The sequence below is a fragment of the Eschrichtius robustus genome, chromosome 16 (genome assembly GCF_028021215.1).
Source record: "Eschrichtius robustus isolate mEscRob2 chromosome 16, mEscRob2.pri, whole genome shotgun sequence".
Taxonomy (NCBI): Eukaryota; Metazoa; Chordata; class Mammalia; order Artiodactyla; family Eschrichtiidae; genus Eschrichtius; species Eschrichtius robustus.
In genome coordinates this window covers 51,482,649-51,502,235 of record NC_090839.1, presented here as the reverse complement: position 1 = coordinate 51,502,235, position 19,587 = coordinate 51,482,649, and the positions used below count along the sequence as shown (strand labels likewise).

General features: G+C 49.7%; 1 protein-coding gene across 2 annotated transcripts in view; it reads left to right on the top strand.

Annotated features, from left to right (window-relative positions):
• The first annotated feature begins 5,331 nt into the window (after positions 1 to 5,331).
• AXIN1 (axin 1) overlaps positions 5,332 to 19,587 on the top strand; it is a 54,334-nt gene continuing 40,078 nt past the window's right edge. For both annotated transcript variants that reach the window (XM_068523787.1, XM_068523786.1), the window contains exon 1: positions 5,332 to 6,287. In XM_068523787.1, the coding sequence (XP_068379888.1) occupies positions 5,410 to 6,287 (878 nt within the window). In that variant the 5' untranslated portion in view covers positions 5,332 to 5,409. The remainder of the gene's footprint in view (positions 6,288 to 19,587) is intronic.

Below are 19,587 nucleotides of genomic sequence, written 5' to 3'. Positions count from 1 at the left end.
CAGTGATGGGAAGTGGAGCCCTTGCCAGGACGCTGGATGGTGCCTGGGAGAAATAGAGGCAGGCTGGACCAGTTGTGGTGGGGCCTCAGCCAGTCCCGCCCACAGCTCTTTGAAGGTTGGGGCCCCTGCCCAAGTGACATCCAACATTTATTGGATGCCTACTGTGTGCCCTGGTCTTGGCTGGGTCCTGATGGGCTGGGGACTCAGGGAGGGCAGAGCCCAAGCCCACCTTCTCAGGGTCCTGGCTGCCTGGGGGGCAGCAGGCACGGAGCAGGGGGACAAAGAGGCTGGATGTCACCAGGGGCTTAGTTCCTGGTCAGCCTGGCTCTGCTCTCCAACCGCCCAACTCCTGGACACCTGCTTTCTTCTGTGCCGTGGGCAGTTGGTGGCCGTCCTCCTGCGAGGGTCTTCCCCTTCAGGGAGCTCCGAGGCCGTGGCAGGCATGCTGGGCGCGGGCCGGGCCTGTAGGTGCCGACCTGGGGAGCCCTGGGCCGGCGGACACCGTGTGGGCGGCAGAAAAGGGCTGCAACCTGGCGTGCGCCCGCGGTGCGCCTGGGGGCCGTCTGTCTGCTCGGTGCTCGGGCCACCCTCCCGGACCACACAGTCCCAGGGGCCCAGCGCAGTTTCCGGCGCCCCCTCCCGGGTCACCCTTGACAGCGTCCTGGCACCGTCCACACCAAGGCCTCTCCCCAACAGACACATTTGATCACGCCCACTCGCTCGGGCTCTGCGTCACGCCTCGGGTTCGCCTCGGGTCCGCCTCGGGTCCGCCTAGACGCTTTTGGCCCCGCCTCCACGCTCAGGGTCCACGCCTACATCAGGCCCCGCCTCCATGCTCGAGGCTCCGCCCCCACGCTCGAAGCCTCACCCGCTACGCTCTTCGCCCTTCCCTGCGCTCCGGTTCCGTCTAGCGCTCTCGGCCGGACTGCCACTCTCTTGGCCCCGCCTCCACGCTCCGGCCCCGCCTCCACGCTAGAGGCTCCGCCCACCACGGTTCTTCGCCCTGTCACCCCTCTCGGGGATCGCCTGGTGTTCCTGGCCCCGCCCCTCCTGGCCCCGCCCCCACGCTCTTGGCACGCCCCCGCGCTCCAAGCCCCGCCTCACGCTCCGGGCCCCGCCCCCGCACTTCCGGACGGCGCCGGCGGGGGCGCTCCGGCCTGGGCTTCGGCGCTGTGAGCTTCGGCTCCCGGCTCGGGGAAGCGATCGCGGCCGCTGCCGCTGCCGCCGCCGCCGCACCGGCCGGAGTCGGGCCGGAGCCGCGTCCCCGCGGAGCAGGCCGGTGGGAGTGGGCGGCCGGCCTCGGCGGCGCCCCCGCGGCCTGCCCCGCGCTCGCCTCCGGGCCGCCGCGCCGCCGCTGCGATGGGGGCCGCCCGGGGCCGCGCCCCCGCCCGGTCCCGCCCGCCGCGTCGCCGCTGAGCGCATGGGCCGCACCGCGCCGCGCCGCTCTGGGAGCCGGTCCCGAGGCCCCGCCGCCGCCGCCGCCGCCGCTCGGGTGAGTAGTGCGGCCGGGCGCGCATTCCTGAGGGGCGCGGGCCTGTGCGGCGCCCATTGTAGGCCGCGTAGGCCGGGCCAGGCGCGGGACCCGGAAGAGGGGCTTGGAGGGTGTGCGGGCTCCGAGGCTGTGCGGGCTTGGAGCGTGTGAGGAAGGTGTGTGGGTCCACTCTTGGGAGGTCGGGTGTGTCTAGGAAGGGATGCTAGCAGGTGATGCAGAAGGCAAGGTCTGTTGACTCTGGAGCCTATGGATGGGGAAGAGTGGGATTTGGTTCAGAAGGGGCAGCCACTTGCTGTAGGTGAGCTGAAGGGGGTGAGGAATACTCAGGATTCTGAGAAGGAATGGGGGCTCCTCCTGGAAGAGACCGGGGTGTGCAGCTGATGTGTTTGATTGGATGGTGCCGGGTGCAGTGCTGTGGTCTGTGGGCCTGGGGCATGTTCGGCCAGAGTGGGTGGGGTGCAGAGGGATCCTGGAGATAAGCAGGACAGTGGAGTGTCCCTTCCCCTCCCCCAGCAAAAAGTAGAAATGAGTGAGTATGAAACCCAGGGAGGGCACTCTCTGAGGCAGAGGTGCCTGAGTCTGGGTCTCTGCTGTGGTTTGGCTTGCTTGAGGGGCTTTACTCTTTCAGGTTGATGCCTCGCCCCCAAAACTCTCTCTTGGGTGTGTATCTTAGAATCTATCTCTGGCCTACATTTTGGAATTCAGTCGCTCATGAAACCAGAGCTGTATAGTCAGGACAGTGAAACTTATAGCTCAGCCTCGAGGACAGAAGAGAAAAATACATTAGTACTCTGGGGATTTTTCTCAGCCCATCTCTAAGATAATTAATAAAGAGTTATTGTGCATCTCAGCCCCTCCTTTTTGCTTGTACTTACGTTCTCTGCTGCTTCAGGAAGAATCTCAGATGTACTTGGACCAGGCCCTGTTTTGGAGAACATACACAGTCTAAACCTGACCTCCCAAGATAGCAGTATCTGGGTTTCAGTTTTAGGAACTTCTATTCAGGGACAAGGATGGGAAAGCATGCAAAATACAATGTTTCTGTTTGATTTTTCAGCAGGTATTGATGTTTCTTGGATTTATAGTTTCAGAAAAGCTAAGTGGATTTTTTGGGTTACATTAGTCATTGAGGATTTAGGTGGTGGGGGAACAGATTACATGTAAAACAGTAGTCCCAACCCTTCAAGACTTTAATTAATGGACAATTGGGAATGTGTCAGAATCACGCTCTATTGTTTCCACACTCCACATAAATCAAAAATTCAAAAGTTCTATTTGAGTAAAATAAATAAATATACACACACCTATAGCATTGAGCTGGCTGCCATGGTACCCAGGGGGTGCGCCTAGGCAGTGACTGAAAGCGATTTTAAATGACGTATCAGAGTTGTGGATTCCTTTTATGGAATCCCTTTATTGATGGTGGTTACAGGCTGTTGGCCAGATTCCGTGTTTGTGGGCATTTGACTCTAACCTGAATTAATATAACTGCTTTATCTGTGGTATGTATGTGTGTGCACACTGAATGCTTGCTGTACTTCTCCGTGGGAACCCAGATATTTTGGTAATTGGAGCACGTTTCAATAACAGCAGTAATTTGGAGAGATGTTTGTGTGCTTCCAGGGACACCAAAGGTCTTCTGTCATTTGACAGCCAAAAATAGATGTGAAGTTTAAGAAATGTTTCTTCTGGGCTATGAAAAAATAGTTTAAATGATTAGGGGGACGTGTTCACACACAAATGAAAAGTTAGTCTACCAAGACAGCACATTTTTATAATAAACGGCTAGATCTTGAATTTGCTGCTATTTCAGCACCTGTGAAGAGCTGACATTTGGCGTCTATGACAAGTGTTGTTTTCCTTAATATTTATGAATTAGGTGTTTATTGGTGCCCATTAGTTGCAAGACCTTGTGTTAGATGCTGTGGGCCCTGCAGAAAATGTTTAAATCAGCCTGCTACAGATCATTTACATGGAAGAGATAAGCACTTTAAGAGATAAGTGACAGTGACTTGTCATTAGCCTCCTGTTAGAACGCAGTGACTTGGTTTTTTCTCAAGGCTAGTGAACTAGAGTATCTCCATCCGTAAGGCTCAGAGCACCAGGTGTGGGTCCTCTTTCCTGAGATGGTGTCCCCGATAGGAGGACGCTAGACATCCATGAGCTGGTGTGGAGACATCAAAGGTGCTCATTCCATGTTGATGGGACTCAAAAAAAGGGACTTTGCAGTTGAAGTGGTCCACGAGCAGCAGGGTGTCACAGCCCGTGGGCCTTGACGAAGGAGCAGGCTGTTCCTGCCAAGGCTGAGATTGCAGCCTACCCAGTAGTTTCATACAAAGTCATTAGCTGCAGAACAATAATTGTGACCCATCCTCCATCTCTAGATGCTTCTAGCTTTCGGCAGCTGCTGGCAGGTGAAGTGTGTGCAGTGTGAGAATGCAGGTACCGGGGCAGATTACATGCAGGCCAGGGCCTGGAGTGTGGAGAGGTGGCCGGGGAGATCCACACCTTGTGTTTGTACCAGCTTTTAGGATTTCACTCTGCTCCCTCTGGCTTGTTCAGTGCTTTAGGCATTTGGACCTGTCATGCTTCTCTCCAGTCTCCTTCTAGGCAGACCACTTACATCCAACAGGCCAGGTGGGAAGGTGTAGCCTGAGCTCGTGGGCTCAGTGACAGGGAGGACCAAAGACCATGGCAGAGTCCCGGTCCAGGACAGTCCTCCCTCATACAAGACAGGCATCTGGAAGCAGAAACAAAACCCATAGTCCCCTGACCTCTAAGAGGGTGGGTAATTTGGTTTTCATTTTGTGGAGTTGAATCATGTAAGCTGTATGCTTCCTTAGCTAATTGTGTTTGGATTTTGTTTGTTCTATACCTTCTCTGCTCCTCAGAGTACTCAATTGCCATTTGCTATCAGAAGGACACTTTCCTTTTAAGCAAGGTTTTAAAGTCGAGAGCAGCTTTCTGATGAAGCGTTTTTAAGACTGTCCACGGGAATTCCCTGGCGGTCCAGTGGTTAGGACTCCGTGCTTTCACTGCTGAGGGCCCGGGTTCAATCCCTGGTCAGGAAACTTAAGATCCCGCAAAAAAAAAAAAAAAAAAAAAGACTGTCCACATCATTGGTGGCGTGAGAAGGCCCCTGTGCCTGTGCATGTGAGTGATGTCCTTTGGTCACTCACTTGAAGATGCTGAAAACGACCCATGGTTAACTGCTCTTCTGGGCGTGTTGAGACTTAGAGGAACAAGTTGCTGTGTGTTCACATATGTTGTGAGGCACAGTAAGTGTGAAGTAATGGGGCAGCAGGAAGCACAGTGGCTGTGGGCCTGGAGAGTGTGGAGTGGGGAGCAGACTGCCTTCCTTCTGGTGAGTGATGTGCCATATCTGAGTATCACAGCGACCCTGTTCTACTCAGATACACATCCTCGTCTTTCATGTGAGGTTTATACAGCTGGGAGGACCAGAAGCACCTCTCTTTCCTCCAGTCCTTCTGCCTTCCTGGAGCCTGAGGAGAGGGACTGGCCATGCAGCTGGGATGGGCTGCTAGTCTCTCTTTGTTCTCACAGAATGACACTTGAGGGTAGTGGCGCTCTCTGTGTTCTGGACATTCATTTCTTAGTGCCAGAGGCATTCCTGTAGTTGGAAAAGTTTCCAGAAATTGTTCTAATATAGTACAAACCTTTTTTGTGACAAAAGATTGAAAATTTAAACTGAATTTCTGGCTTTGAGTTCGAGCGGGAGGGCATCATTGCGAGTCTTGTCTTGAGAAAACCTCTGTGGTCATGTTTCCATGGACCCACCTTTCCTAATCCTTGTCCTCTTAATGGTTTCAACAGGACAGATTGATTCACTTTGGAGCTGTAAGTACTGATGTATTAGGGTGCAGCGCTCATTGTTCATTGACGCACAGAGTCCCAAAATGAATATCCAAGAGCAGGGTTTCCCCTTGGACCTCGGAGCAAGTTTCACCGAAGATGCCCCCCGACCCCCAGTGCCTGGTGAGGAGGGTGAACTGGTGTCCACGGACCCCAGGCCCATCAGCCACAGCTTCTGCTCTGGGAAAGGTGCCGGGATTAAAGGTGAGACTTCAACAGCCACTCCGAGGCGCTCAGATCTGGACCTGGGGTACGAGCCTGAGGGCAGCGCCTCGCCCACCCCTCCGTACTTGAAGTGGGCCGAGTCGCTGCACTCCCTACTGGACGATCAAGACGGGATAAACCTGTTTAGGACTTTCCTGAAGCAGGAGGACTGTGCCGATCTCCTGGACTTCTGGTTTGCCTGCAGCGGCTTCAGGAAACTGGAGCCCTGTGACTCGAATGAGGAGAAGAGGCTGAAGCTGGCCAGAGCTATCTACCGCAAGTACATCCTCGATAACAATGGCATTGTGTCCAGGCAGACCAAGCCAGCCACCAAGAGCTTCATAAAGGACTGCATCATGAAGCAGCAGATCGATCCCGCCATGTTCGACCAGGCCCAGACGGAAATCCAGTCTACCATGGAGGAGAACACCTACCCCTCGTTCCTCAAGTCCGATATTTATTTGGAGTACACGAGGACAGGCTCGGAGAGCCCAAAGCTCTGCAGTGACCAGAGCTCTGGGTCGGGGACAGGGAAGGGAGTACCTGGATACCTACCCACTTTGAACGAAGATGAGGAATGGAAGTGTGACCAAGATGTAGACGAAGACGATGGCAGAGACCCTGCTCCCCCCGGCAGGCTCACACAGAAGCTGCTCCTGGAAACCGCCGCCCCGAGGGCCTCCTCAAGTAGACGGTACAGCGAAGGCAGAGAGTTCAGGTGAGTCCAACCCGAGGCCTCCGTTTCTGTGCTCACCTCCAAGACCTGGAGAACTAGCAGGGAAAGGTCTTGTCCTTCAGCCCCAAAGTGGGTGGACTCCTGGAGCTGGGGCAAGTTGTGGTTTTAGTCTTTACTCATGGTGCCTTCACATTTGTCATTAGATGTTTTTAATGTTTGTATTTTGAGGGCACTTTTATCAAGAACAGCCTAAAATATATGGCTTTGTAAGTCATTAGGAACATTGGAATTCTTAGAAGTGATATGACATTTAAACCTTACCCTTTATTTTTATTTTTTTATTTTTTAATAAATTTACTTATTTATTTATTTATTTTTGGCTGCGTTGGGTCTTCGTTGCTGCGCGTGGGCTTTCTCTAGTTGCGGCGAGCGGGGGACTACTCTTTGTTGCGGTGCACTGGCTTCTCATTGTGGTGGGGTCTCTTGTTGCAGAGCACGGGCTCTAGGTGCGTGGGCTTCAGTAGTTGTGGCTTGCGGGCTCAGTAGTTGTGGTGCACAGGCTTAGTTGCTCCGCAGCGTGTGGGATCTTCCCGGACCAGGGATAGAACCCGTGTCCTCTCCATTGGCAGGCAGATGCTCAACCACTGTGCCACCAGGGAAGTCCCTAAACCTTACCCTTTAGCAGTAAAATTTGTGTCCTCTTGCACAGAAGGTGGTTTACCTGGCAGATATAATCCTTTTGGCTTAATAAAGAGAAGAGTGGACATTTCAGTGCATCAGTACGTAGAGAATTCTGGATCATTGCTTTTTGTAACTGTCTTATAAGGTTCTTCCGAGAGGTCGGGGGGTGGTGGTGAGGAGGCTGATGTGCTTCAAGTTGTCTGAGCACTTTGGGAACTTCCAAAGTGGTTGTGGCTCCAGTACTGGACCTTTCTCCCGCCAAGAAAATGAGTTGTGCTGTTGTGTATTCAGTTCCCAGCATTCTGAAGTTGTGATCACAGTCTTTGCATGTGGGCACATATGCGGCTTTGGAGGCATGGAGTGGTGCTATCTGGAAGTTGTTACCACTTTGGAAACCTGTTTCTTCTTTCTCTTTTCTGTGGTTGCTGGAAGTTTATTTGGTCTCGAGTTGGAGCCTGTTGCCAATTTTAGTGGGCACTTCCGTTCTCACTCATTTCCCTGTAGCTGGTTCTGGATACTCCTGCCTGTGAAACTTTGAAAGCCTGGAATTCCTGTGACCCTGCTGATTTAATCAAGAGTCTGCAAGCACGTCCCCAGGTGCTGGGGCCTCTCCCGTGGAGTTAGTAAAAGCGCAGATCACTTCTTCAGGCTTACTGTGGCAGAGAAATTGGTCACTTGCTAATAAAACACAGGATTAAACATTTTTAAGGTTTAAATGTCCTTTAAGTGATGTGATTGAATATACACTGTTTAGGTAATTTTTGTGGGCCTTTTGCTCACTGTCTTTAAACCTTATTGATTTAGCAATCTTTTTAGGGCAGAATATACTATAAAATTATCTTGATAAGTAAGGCTAGTAACTGACACAGCTTTTCAGACCTAACCTGAAAGTTGTCATATTTGATTAGAACAGTTTAAAAATGAGATTAAATTTGAGGCCTGGGCTGCAGGGAAAAACAAATTGAGCTCAATTCTGATTTCTAATTTTAGAAATTCCTGCGTGCCACCCCTCCCCCAACCAGCCAGTCTGCACACTTTTCAGTTCTCGGTCGGGGGTTGGTCATAGCAGCAACTTTGCTTTTTCTCTCTTTGGTTTGCTCTATTTGTAATAAATAACCTTTACTATCAAATTAATAGAGTATGTTGCTGTAAGGACTCTGGTACATGTTCGTTTTTAACTTGCCTCTCGTGGAGCTGCTGGTGGCCGTGGGAGTCTGGCGCTCACGAGTCCTGCTTGCTCTCGGACCCCGTCCTTCTGGGGGCTGCCTTTGCGGTTGTGCGGGTGGACAGTCCCCCGTGTCAGGGTCATTGTTCATCAGCACTAGCAGGATATGGAGTCCAGCATATTCTACTTGCTCTGCAAGGATGTGCAGTTAGGATGCATTAGTGTGAAAGTCACAGAAAAGCCAGCCCACCCCGGCTTAAACACTGAACGGGATTGGTTGGCTCAGGTAAATGAAAAGTCCAGAGGCAGGCCCAGCTTCAGATGTGGTTTGATTCGGACTCCAGCCATTTTTCTTTCAAAGACTTGATTTCTTTTTTCAGAGAAGTTTTAGGTTACCAGCAAAATTAAGAGGCAGGTACAGAGGTTTCCCATACACCCCTCCCCCCCCCCACATGCACAGCCTCCCCCACTATCACCATCCCCCACCAGGGTGGTTGGTCATTTGTTACAGCTGATGAGCCTACACTAATCACCCACAGTCCATAGCTTACATTAGGGTTCTCTCTCGGTGGTGTACATTCTGTGGGTTTGGACAAATATATAATGACTTGTATCTATCACTCTAGTACCATACAGGGTAGTTTCCTCTGTGCTCTGCCTGTTTATCGTCTCCAGCCCCCAACCCCTGGCAACCACCGATCTTTTTACTGTCTCCACAGTTTTGCCTTTTCCAGAATGCCATGTAGCTGGAAGTATACAGTATGTAGCCTGTTCATATTGGCTTCTTTCACTTAGTAATATGCTTTTAAGGTTTTTCAGTGTCTTTTCGTGGCTTGATAGCTCATTTCTTTTTAGCACTGAATAATATTCCATTGTCTGGATAGACCACAGTTTACTTATCCATTCACCTGCTGAAGGACATCCTCATGGTTCCAGTTTTTGGCAGCTATGACTAAAGCTGTGGTAAACACCTATGTGCAGGTTTTTGTGTGGACGTGAGTTTTCATTTCCTTTGGGTAAATATCAAGGAGCACAATTGCTGGATTGTATGCTGAGATCACGTTCGTTTTTGTAAGAAACTGTCCCTTTTCTGAATGCTTCTTTGCCTCTGCCTTCCTGCGGCCAGCTTTGCTCTCAGGTTGGCTCCCTTGTTTTGTAAACAGATGCCTCCCACTGAAGGAAAGTCCTGCAGTTTGCCCAGAGTGGCTGGGGGTGCTGTGTGCCAGTGTGTCCTGCCCACTCCAGCATAATCACTGTGCAAGGGCTGAGACTCTGCTCTTGGGCTTACACCAAATAGGGCCACCCCAGAAGAAAAGTGGGGTGCCCCACCCAGACAGCATCACCACTCTCCAGCAGGGGGAGTGGTCCTTCAGGGGAAGATTGGGGTTAACGGGGAAGGGAGGAGGAGAGTGGGTAGTGAATAGGCAGCTAGTGAATGCCCGCTGCCAGGAGGAGGAGCCGGGTGGGAACCTCAGCTCAGGGGATGTGTTTCCTGCAGAAGCAGGTGCTTCTCTCAGCATTGATTCTGCGTGGAGGAGTGTGTCAGCCGTGAGGCTGCTCCCACTGTGCTCACTGGTGTCGCCCAGGCTCCCTGTTCCCTGGCGGGAGGCCTGAGCAGCAGTCCTCATTGGCTTCACGTGTGTGCACACGGCTGTTTTTCAGATCGCTGACTTGAGAGATGGTAAATGAGACTTTTACGTGGGTCTTTGTCAAAACTGAGAAAACAGGGATGCCCCTGGCTTTTTTCTGCATTTATCCTAGTCACCTGGGATGACTAGGATAAAGAGCCCAGGGCTGAGGGGTCACAAAATCCCTTGCTGCTCTTCTGTTCTCTGTGTGGAAGACTTTCCCAGTCTTTATTGCCCTTTGTCAGTGGAACTTTGAACATAACTTTGGTTAGTTCATACGCACCATTTAAATTTGGTGTGACTTGGCAGAGGGTCCTCTGATGATGTAGGTGTTTTGGCTGTTTATTTACTTAATGCTTTGGCCTGGGGGGCCAGGGTCTGTAAGACATTAGCAGGCTCAGAAGCTTGGCCTGGCCTGGCCTCCAGGGGCTGTGCTGGGCCTGGTTGGTCAGGCCTTAGTCAGACCATCTTCAGCCCTTCAACCACCTGCGCTTAGCGATCGCCGCTGGTTTTCTTTTGTGTCTCTCTCTCTTTTTTTAAAAAAAATATTTATTTCTTTTTGGCTGCATCAGGTCTTAGTTGCAGCACGTGGGAGTTTCGTTGCGGCTCGCGGGCTCTTTGTTGCGGCGCACGGGCTTCTCTCTAGTTGTGGCATGCAGGATCTTAGTTTCCCGACCAGGGATCGAACCCACGTCCCCTGCATTGGAAGGGGGATTCTTAACCACTGGACCACCAGGGAAGCCCCTCTCTCTCTTTTTTTAATTGAATTGTAGTTGGCTTACAATGTTGTCTTAATTTCTGCTGTACAGCAAAGTGACTCAGTTATACATATATAGGCATTCTTTTTTTAAATAAATTTATTTATTTATTTATTTATTTATTTATTTATGGCTGCGTTGGGTCTTCGTTGCTGCGCACAGGCTTTCTCTAGTTGCGGCGAGCGAGGGCTACTCTTTGTTGCGGTGCGTGGGCTTCTCATTGTGGTGGCTTGTCTTTGTTGCGGAGCACGGGCTCTAGGCGCGTGGGTTCAGTAGTTGTGGCTTGCAGGCTCTACAGCACAGGCTCACTAGTTGTGGCGCACGGGCTTAGTTGCTCCATGGCATGTGGGATCTTCCCGGACCAGGGCTCGAATCTGTGTCCCCTGCCTCGGCAGGCGGATTCTTAACTACTGTGCCACCAGGGAAGTCCCAAAATATGCATTCTTTTTTATCTTCTTTTCCATTATGTTTTTTTAAAGACAACCCAATTTTTATTTTTATTTTTTAAAAATATATTTATTTATTTATTTTTGCCTGCATTGCGTCTTCGTTGCTGCCTCTAGTTGCGATGAGCGGGGGCTACTCTTTGTTGTGGTATGTGGGCTTCTCCTTGCGGTGGCTTCTCTTGCTGCGAACACAGGCTCTAGGCGCACGGGCTTCAGTAGTTGTGGCTTGCAGGCTCCAGAGTGCAGGCTCAGTAGTTGTGGCGCACGGGCTTAGTTGCTCTGCGGCATGTGGGATCTTCCCAGAACAGGGCTTGAACCCGTGTCTCCTGCGTTGGCAGGTGGATTCTTAACCACTGTGCCACCAGGGGAGTCCTATTTTTTATCACTTTAAATATTTATTTGTTTATTTATTTGGCTGCCCTGGGTCTTAGTTGCGGCATGCGGGCTCTTGGTTGCAGCATATTTAGTTGCAGCATACGGGCTCTTAGTTGTGGCATGCATGTGGGATCTAGTTCCCTTACCAGGGATCAAACCTGGGCCCCCTGTATTGGGCGCATGGCATCTTAACCACTGGACCACCAGGGAAATCCCTCCATTATGGTTTATCTCAGGATATTGAATACAATTCCCTATGCTCTTCAGTAGAACCTTGTTTATATCGCTGCTGGGTTTTTTTTTTTTAATACTTATTTATTTATTTAATTTATTTTTGGCTGTGTCGAGTCTTAGTTGAGGCATGCAGGATCTTTTGTTGTGGTGCGCAGGCTATTCATTGTGGTTCGTGGGCTTCTCTCTAGTTGTGGCGTGCGGATTTTCTCTTCTCTAGCTGTGGTGCGCAGACTCCAGGGCGCGTGAGCTCTGTAGTTTGCGGCACATGGGCTCTCTCGTAGAGGAGCGCGAGCTCAGTAGTTGTAGTGCGCGGGCTTAGTTGCCCCGTGGTGTGTGGGATCTTAGTTCCCTGACCAGGGATCAAACCCGCGTCCCCTGCATTGGAAGGCAATTCTTTACCACTGGACCACCAGGGAAGTCCCTCACTGCTGGTTTTAATGTCTAACAGCAGCAAATGCTTTCCATTTCTCTTCACTACCTTCCTCACTGAGAAGTTCCCCGAGGACAGGGTCCAACTGATATTTCCTTACGTCTTCCTGGTGCGCCAGCCAGTGAGGCACTCTTGGTCAGGGCTGGTCATCGTGGCCGTGGCCAGAGAGTGGAGCACAGATGGTGTTTGTAGCAGGAATAACTCAGCAACTTGTGGGTCCTTTGAAGGGTGGGTGACCAACCCTTCCTCTCCAGACTGAGGAACTGCCTGATTTGTTTGTTGCCTTATCGACTGTATTTCTGGTAAATGGCTTAAAAGAAATGTAAAAAGAAGAAGCACTCAAATGTGTATAGTTTCGTGTGGAAGGTGGAAAAGTGAGATTGATCTGGGGTTTCTGGTTTGCGTTCCAGTGCAGCGGGGTGGGGGTGGGGCGGAGACTCTGGCACCCGGCTGCCGAGGGGCTCCAGTCCAAAGGGTGGCGGTGGTCCAGGTGGGGGTCTCAAGACACTGGTCCCGTTAATAGTGAGCCTGTTTGATTTGACCTTCAGCAAATACTCTTCACTGTTGAATTTTTAGGTCATTTGTGATGGAAGGTGACTCATTTGTAAAGTGTGGCTCTCGCTGTGGCCTTCCCCCTCTTTCTTCCTACTGCTGTGCTTTTAGTCACTCTTAAATGTAGGGCACGAAGCTAGGGAAGAGAGCATGGCCCTGCTGCCAGTCCCTTGTCACCTTCCAGGTATGTAACTTGTCCAACTGGATGAATTCCTTTAACTGAACAGATGATCCCAAGGTTGGTCACTGGAGATGTTTTCAGACAGGCCCTAGTGTGCAGCTGTGGGGCTCTCAAGTCAGTTGACAGGGAATTCCCTGGCGGTCCAGTGGTTAGGACTCCGCGCTCTCACTTCCTAGGGCCTGGATTCAATCCCCGGCCAGGGTACTAAGATCCCACAAGCCATGTGGCGCAACTGAAAAAACAAAAAGACAGGAGTTTACAAATCTTTCCATTCCCCTTGCTGGCTGAATGGGAGAACGTTAATCTCAGTGGTTTAACTTAAGGACCCCTCACTTGGTGACTTTTCTACAGGCTGTGTCTTCTGGGTCAGCCTTCTCCTGGTTGTGTGATGGTGGGGAAGTTGCTTCACCTCTCTGAGCTTTTCTGTAAAAATGGGGACGATGAAGGTAAGGGCCTGCCCAATGAGGTTGTCAGGGAGGTTCCGTGAACTGATCCCTGGGGGTGCCCGCACACAGCAGGCTCAGTGCACACAGCAGGTGCTCAGGGATTTTCACATCCTCCTGTGGTTCTTCATCATCATCTGAACTTAGTGGTCTGCTAGATGTTGGTGAAATTTGTATCTGGGTTACAAATGATTTCAAAGTAGCGAATGACACATTCCGATTTTTTTTTTTTTACTTATTTATTTTTGGCTGTCTTGGGTCTTCGTTTCTGTGCGAGGGCTTTCTCTAGTTGCGGCAAGCGGGGGCCACTCTTCATCGCGGTGCGCGGGCCTCTGACTATCGCGGCCTCTCTTGTTGCGGAGCACAGGCTCCAGACGCGCAGGCTCAGTAGTTGTGGCTCACGGGCCTAGCTGCTCCGCAGCATGTGGGATCTTCCCAGACCAGGGCTCGAACCCGTGTCCCCTGCATTGGCAGGCGGATTCTCAACCACTGCACCACCAGGGAAGCCCACATTCTGATTTTAATAATCATATTTCCTGAGAGTGAAGCATGTTAATTCCCCACCCCAAACCTGCTCTCATGGCCATCCTTACCTCCAGAAGTGGCACCACCATCTACCAGATCAACGTGGCCCGCCTGATTCCCCATCCGAATGTGTGCTGAACCCTCTGCCTCTTGCTGTCTGCACTCCGGCCCCCACACCCTCCTCCTGGACCCGCAGAGCCTTCTGGGTGAGCCTCTGCCTCAGTCTTTTCTCCCCACAGTGCCCAAAGGGACCTTTCTAGATGCAGGTCTGACTACGCTCTTCCTTCTTCCACGACGTGGGGCCTTCCCACTGCCCCTGGACTGCACCCCAGGCTCCCGTGACACAGCGTGTCCACGGGAGACCCTGTCATGCATGGTACCAGCACGCTGTGAGCATTTTACATGCCTATCAGTGGGGGGAGGCTGGCTAATAAAAGTTTTTAAACTAGCTACAGGAGAGTCAAAAAATATTTTTTCTCTGTTTTAGTCATATAAAACTCTGTAGCCTTTTTCTTTTAATATTTATTTGTTTATTTATTTATTTATTTTTGGTTGCGTCAGGTCTTAGTTGCGGCACGTGGGATCTTTCGTTGCAGCGCAGGGGGCGCGCGGGCTTCTCTCTAGTTGTGGCGCATGGGCTCATTAGTTACTCATTAGTTGCGGCACATGGGCTTAGTTGCCCCACGGCATGTGGGATCTTAGTTCACCGACCAGGGATTGAACCCACGTCCCCTGTATTGGAAGGCGGATTCTTAACCACTGGACAACCAGGGAAGCCCCAAAAGTCTGTAGTCTTTGATGACAGGTTTCCACAAAGTCCGGGAAAGTTCAGTTAGCTGTCAGACTGAAGAATTTTAGAATAGAGAGGCCCCTTTGTCTGGGGCTCCACGTTGGTGGGTTTATGAAACGGAAGTGCCTACAGAGACTGCGGCCTGCGAGGCCCACGCCGCCCGTGGTTCTGCCGCCTGGCCGCTGGGTTGGGGAGCCTGGGCTAGCGGCTGGCCGCGTGTGTCTTCTGTGCATCAGCTGCCGGGGGATCAGCCAGTTCGCAGGTTTGTGCACCAGTTAGCGTCACAGAGACTGGAATTTGATTCATACTCACTGGCTCTGTTAATCTCCTCTAGAATCCTGACTTCATTTACACCAGTTTACCCAGCAATCATTATAAATAATGGAATTTGGCCAGGTAGTGGTTGTTCAGTTAGGAAAGGAAGGCAGTCTAATAATTCTTTCTTCAGTCCAGCTTGAGGCCGAGTACGTGTGTGTGTGTAAGAAAATCGTTGCTTTCTTTTTCCCCCATGTCACATCAGTACAAATGCATGTTTTTGTGAGCCACTCAGGGTCCTCTCAGAGCTCATTAATTCCAAAAAGTGTTTGCTCTGAGGCAACAACTCCGTAAATCTCTTCAGTCCCTTCCTGGAACTCAGGCTGGCTATCTGATTTTGTGAAAATAAACGCAGTCTTCAAAGAGGCCGTGCACAGGGCCTTGTGCGTGCATGTGAAGGGCTTCAGGCTCACCCCTCCTCACCCCTCCCCTGGGTGGATTACAGCCTCGGCCCACAAGCCTTCTCGGAACTGGTGAAACTCTTTGTAGCAGCTGGACTCAGCTCTTTTGTTTGGACCAAACTCCTCCAGTTTTGATGGATAGAGGTGAGCCCTGCGTTGTGTGGCTGGATGGGCACCCTTCTCAGCCCCCCAGCAGCAGGAGGCTCCCATTCCCTGGCCCTCTGCTCATTCAGCCTTGTGCCCTTCGAATCTTTAACGTGCTTTTATCTGGTATTGACCCTCTCTGGATCACTGGCTCATTTTTAGTCTGTAGGGCTAGTGTCTTCTCTTGAACAAATATTTAAAAATAATCATAAAGAATGTTGCTTGTAATAGCCAGCAGTTAGAGTAACTTGAATGTCTAATAGCAGGATTGATTGCACAGGGGTTTTTTTCTGCGTGGTTGGAGAACATAGGCTTTCTATTTTCTTCTTTTTGTTTTTCTACATTTTCCAAATTCCTATAAAACATAAACCTTTGTAATTCGAAAGTATGTTATTAAAATATATACAAAGATATATCACAAGAGGGTGTGAATTATGTACAGTTTTTCAACAGCATATTTTTTCTTTTAAAAGGATGCATATAAATGTTTCCTTTTAGTATGATCTTAGGTCTTCTTAATGTTTACACTGCTATACCAGTTTTGCTTTGTTTTGTGTTTTTTTGGCTGCATTGAGCGTGGCATGCCGGATCTTAGTTCCCTGACCAGGGATCAAACCCGCGCCCCCTGCATTGGAAGCTCAGAGTCTTAACCACTGGACCACCAGGGAAGTCCCTATACCAGTATTTTAATTAATTTTTATTTTTATTAAAAAAATGGAGAGAAGGAAAAATTCAAATAATGCTAAAAGGCTGATAACTAAATTTAGCAGTCTCATGACCCCCTGGCCTTTCCAGGATGGCCGCTTCCAACTGTATCTTACCCTAGTGTATTAGCTCAGGCTGCCAGGACAAAATATCATAGACCTGGGGGTTAAACAACAGACATTTATTTCTCACGGTTCTGGAGGCTGGAGGTCCCAGACCAAAGCGCCGGCAAGGTAGGTTTCATTCCATTCTTCTCATGGTTTGCTCACATGGCCTTTTCTCAGTGTGTCTGTGTGGAGAGAGAGACAGCTCCCCAGCATCTCTTCTGCTAAGGGTAATGATCCTGTCAGATCAGGGTCCCACTTTCATGACTTCATTTAACCATGTGACTTCCTTAGAGGCCCCATCTCCAAATACAGCCACATGGGGGGGTAAGGGCCTCCACATCAGAATCTGGGGGACGTAGACTCTCAGTCCATCACACCCCCCTTTCTAAGTGATGTGCTCATACTGCTGTCCTTGGGGCATCTGCCCTGAGCCAGTCTCTGTGGTTGCTCTCCTTTCCCCACCACCTGGCCTGATTATTAACACATTCTGGGTTTGGTTTATATCCATATTTGGTGTTTTCATTGCTGAGCCAAGTTGGGCCAATCATTTTCTTTCTTGTGCCATTTTTGTGTGTGTGCGTTTTAAAGTTATGGTTGTTGCATTTTTTCATTTGATTAGATATTTGATTTTCTGACATAAATCTTCCCTTATGCTGCATCGGCTTAAAAAGTGCCTGTCAAAGTACTTCTCATTACTTTTCTCATTTTGGAGCCTGTATTATTTAGATGTTGGACCATTTGGAATGATCCTTTAAATTTTGTTTCTTTTTTTCCTATTTTCTGTTTCTTTTCTTTTTGTTGTGTTTTCAGCTCTTTCCACTAAATTTCTCCTGCTCTTGTTTTCTGAATATATACTCTAAAAAGACGAAATCATCCTTTTTTTTTTTTTTTTTTTTTAATTGTTCATGGATCAGCATTTAAAAGTCTTTCTGGTGTTGACCTAAAACAATATAACAGCCAGTTATTTTACCAGAAAATGGGTTTATTGCAAAGAATTGCAATTTGGGACATGCAGTCTATGGTGAAGCCACAGGCAAGTCCAGAGAACAAAGGAGAGGAACTTCTTTTATAGAGGAGACGGAGGAGTTGGGAGGGGCTGTTATAAACAAAGAGCCCATTGGAGGAAACTGGGAGTTCAGAGTACAGTGGCTTTTCATTGGCTGAGCTGTTGCCAGGCAAAGAGAAATTCTCTCTCCCTCCTGCTGGGTGGTCCTTCTTCATGTTGGAGATGCAAAGGTATGTCTCTTCCCGTTGCATCTGCAATTGATGATGGTAGGGTGTGAGGGCTCCCTTTCCTGGCCTCCCAACTCCATTTTATTTTATTTATTTTTATTTTTATTTATTTATTTTTTGGCCACGCTGCCCGGCCTGTGGGATCTTAGTTCCCCGACCAGGGATTGCACCCAGGCGCTTGGCAGTGAGAGCATGGAGTCCTAACCACTGGACCTCCAGGGAATTCCCCCATCTCCATTTTAAGTGAGGTTTCTGTGTATTAACTTTCACATTAGCATCATGCCCCTACCCACCCTTCAGTAGGGAGACACGGTGGGTTATGTCAAGAAGTCCTGCTTATGTGGGAGAAAGATTGCTCCTTTTTCCTATGGTTATAGAGCTGGGCCTAGTTTGCAAAACTTATTTTAAATACAAATGAGAATTCTTTGGGAAGAAGTCAATGAAGGAAAAGGAGATGTGGAGCACTGCTATTTAGGGAAGATCTAATGTGATGACCATAAAATATGTAATTTGTAGGTGGTAACATTGTGGAAGGATTCTTTTTTTTTTTTAAACTCCTGTCAGTTTGGGAAGAGTTTATTTATTTATTTATAATTTATTTATATTTAATTTATTTATTTTTGGCTGAGTTGGGTCTTTGTTGCTGCACGTGGGCTTTCTCTAGTTCCTGTGAGTGGGAGCTACTCTTTGTTGCGCTGTGTGGGCTTCTCATTGCGGTGGCTTCTCTTGTTGTGGAGCACGGGCTCTAGGCACATGGGCTTCAGTAGTTGTGGCTTGCGGGTTCTAGAGTGCAGGCTCAGTAGTTGTGGCCCACAGGCTTAGTTGCCCCACGGCATGTGGGATCTTCCCGGACCAGGGCTTGAACCCGTGTTCCCTGCATTGGCAGGCAGATTCTTAACCACTGTGCCACCAGGGAAGTCCGATTCTTTTTTAATGAGACTTCTCTTTGGGATGCCTTTAGTACCCTTGAGATTATTCAGTGGATAAAAATTATTTGCATACATATAACTTGTCAGGAGCACATTTGTTCTGTGTGTTAAGCTTGCCTGAATTAGGCATGGCTGAAGGGTTGGTGTCTTGGGGAAGATGTGGATGCTGTATCTCATTCTTGTGTAATTCTTGGATTTCTTACTGAATCTTCTTGAGGACTGTTTGTTCATCTGAGGACAGTTGATCCCTATGCTGGCAATAAACTTGTGAAACTGAATAAAGGAAACCTCATTTAAAGTCTGGAGTCTGGAGGCCAGAAGGGGAGCTCTGATGCCCTACACTCCACCTCAGTTAGAGACCGCGCAGGAAGAGAGGTACCTTGCATTCCCAGCAGGGAGGTATCTACTTTACTGCCCCTGCAGGAGGAAGGAAGAGTTCTTGCCCAGAGCCAAGCCCAGCCTGTTGGAACCTTTGCAGCTCAGCCAATAGGAATCCATCACCACCCTGAACTCTTGCTTTCCTCCAAGGGACTTTGTTCAAAGCACCCCTCTCAGCTTCCTCCTTTTCTCTATAAAGTAACACTCCTCTCCTTTGTTTGCTGGACTTGCCTATAGTTTTTGCTATAGCATGGACGTCCTGAATTGCAATTCTCTGCTATTCCTGAATAAACCCGTTTTGCTGGTAAAATAACTGGATGTTCTCAGCAGACTATTATGATCGGTGTTTTGGAGTTTTGGAGAACAAAAGGGGGGCTCAAGGACAGTGGTCCACATATGACCAAGACAAGCTGTGTCTGAGCAGACAGGAAAAGATGACTCTGTGTGGCCCCAGTACAGCTGCCCCTTTAAAAGGAGAACTGACAGAAATACAGATTCATTCGTTCATTGAGTGTCCTCCATGTGCCACATACTCTTCTAGAAGCTGGAGATTCACTAGTGAACAAAGCAGACAAAAATCCCGCCGATTGTGCAGCTTACACTTTTTTTTTTTAAATTTTATTTATTTATTTATTTATTTATTTATGGCTGTGTTGGGTCTTCGTTTCTGTGTGAGGGCTTTCTCTAGTTGCGGCAAGTGGGGGCCACTCTTCATCGCGGAGCGCGGGCCTCTCACTATCGCGGCCTCTCTTGTTGCGGAGCACAGGCTCCAGACGCGCAGGCTCAGCAATTGTGGCTCACGGGCTTAGTCGCTCCGCGGCATGTGGGATCTTCCCAGACCAGGGCTCGAACCCGTGTCCCCTGCATTGGCAGGCAGATTCTCAACCACTGCGCCACCAGGGAAGCCCTACACTTTTAACAG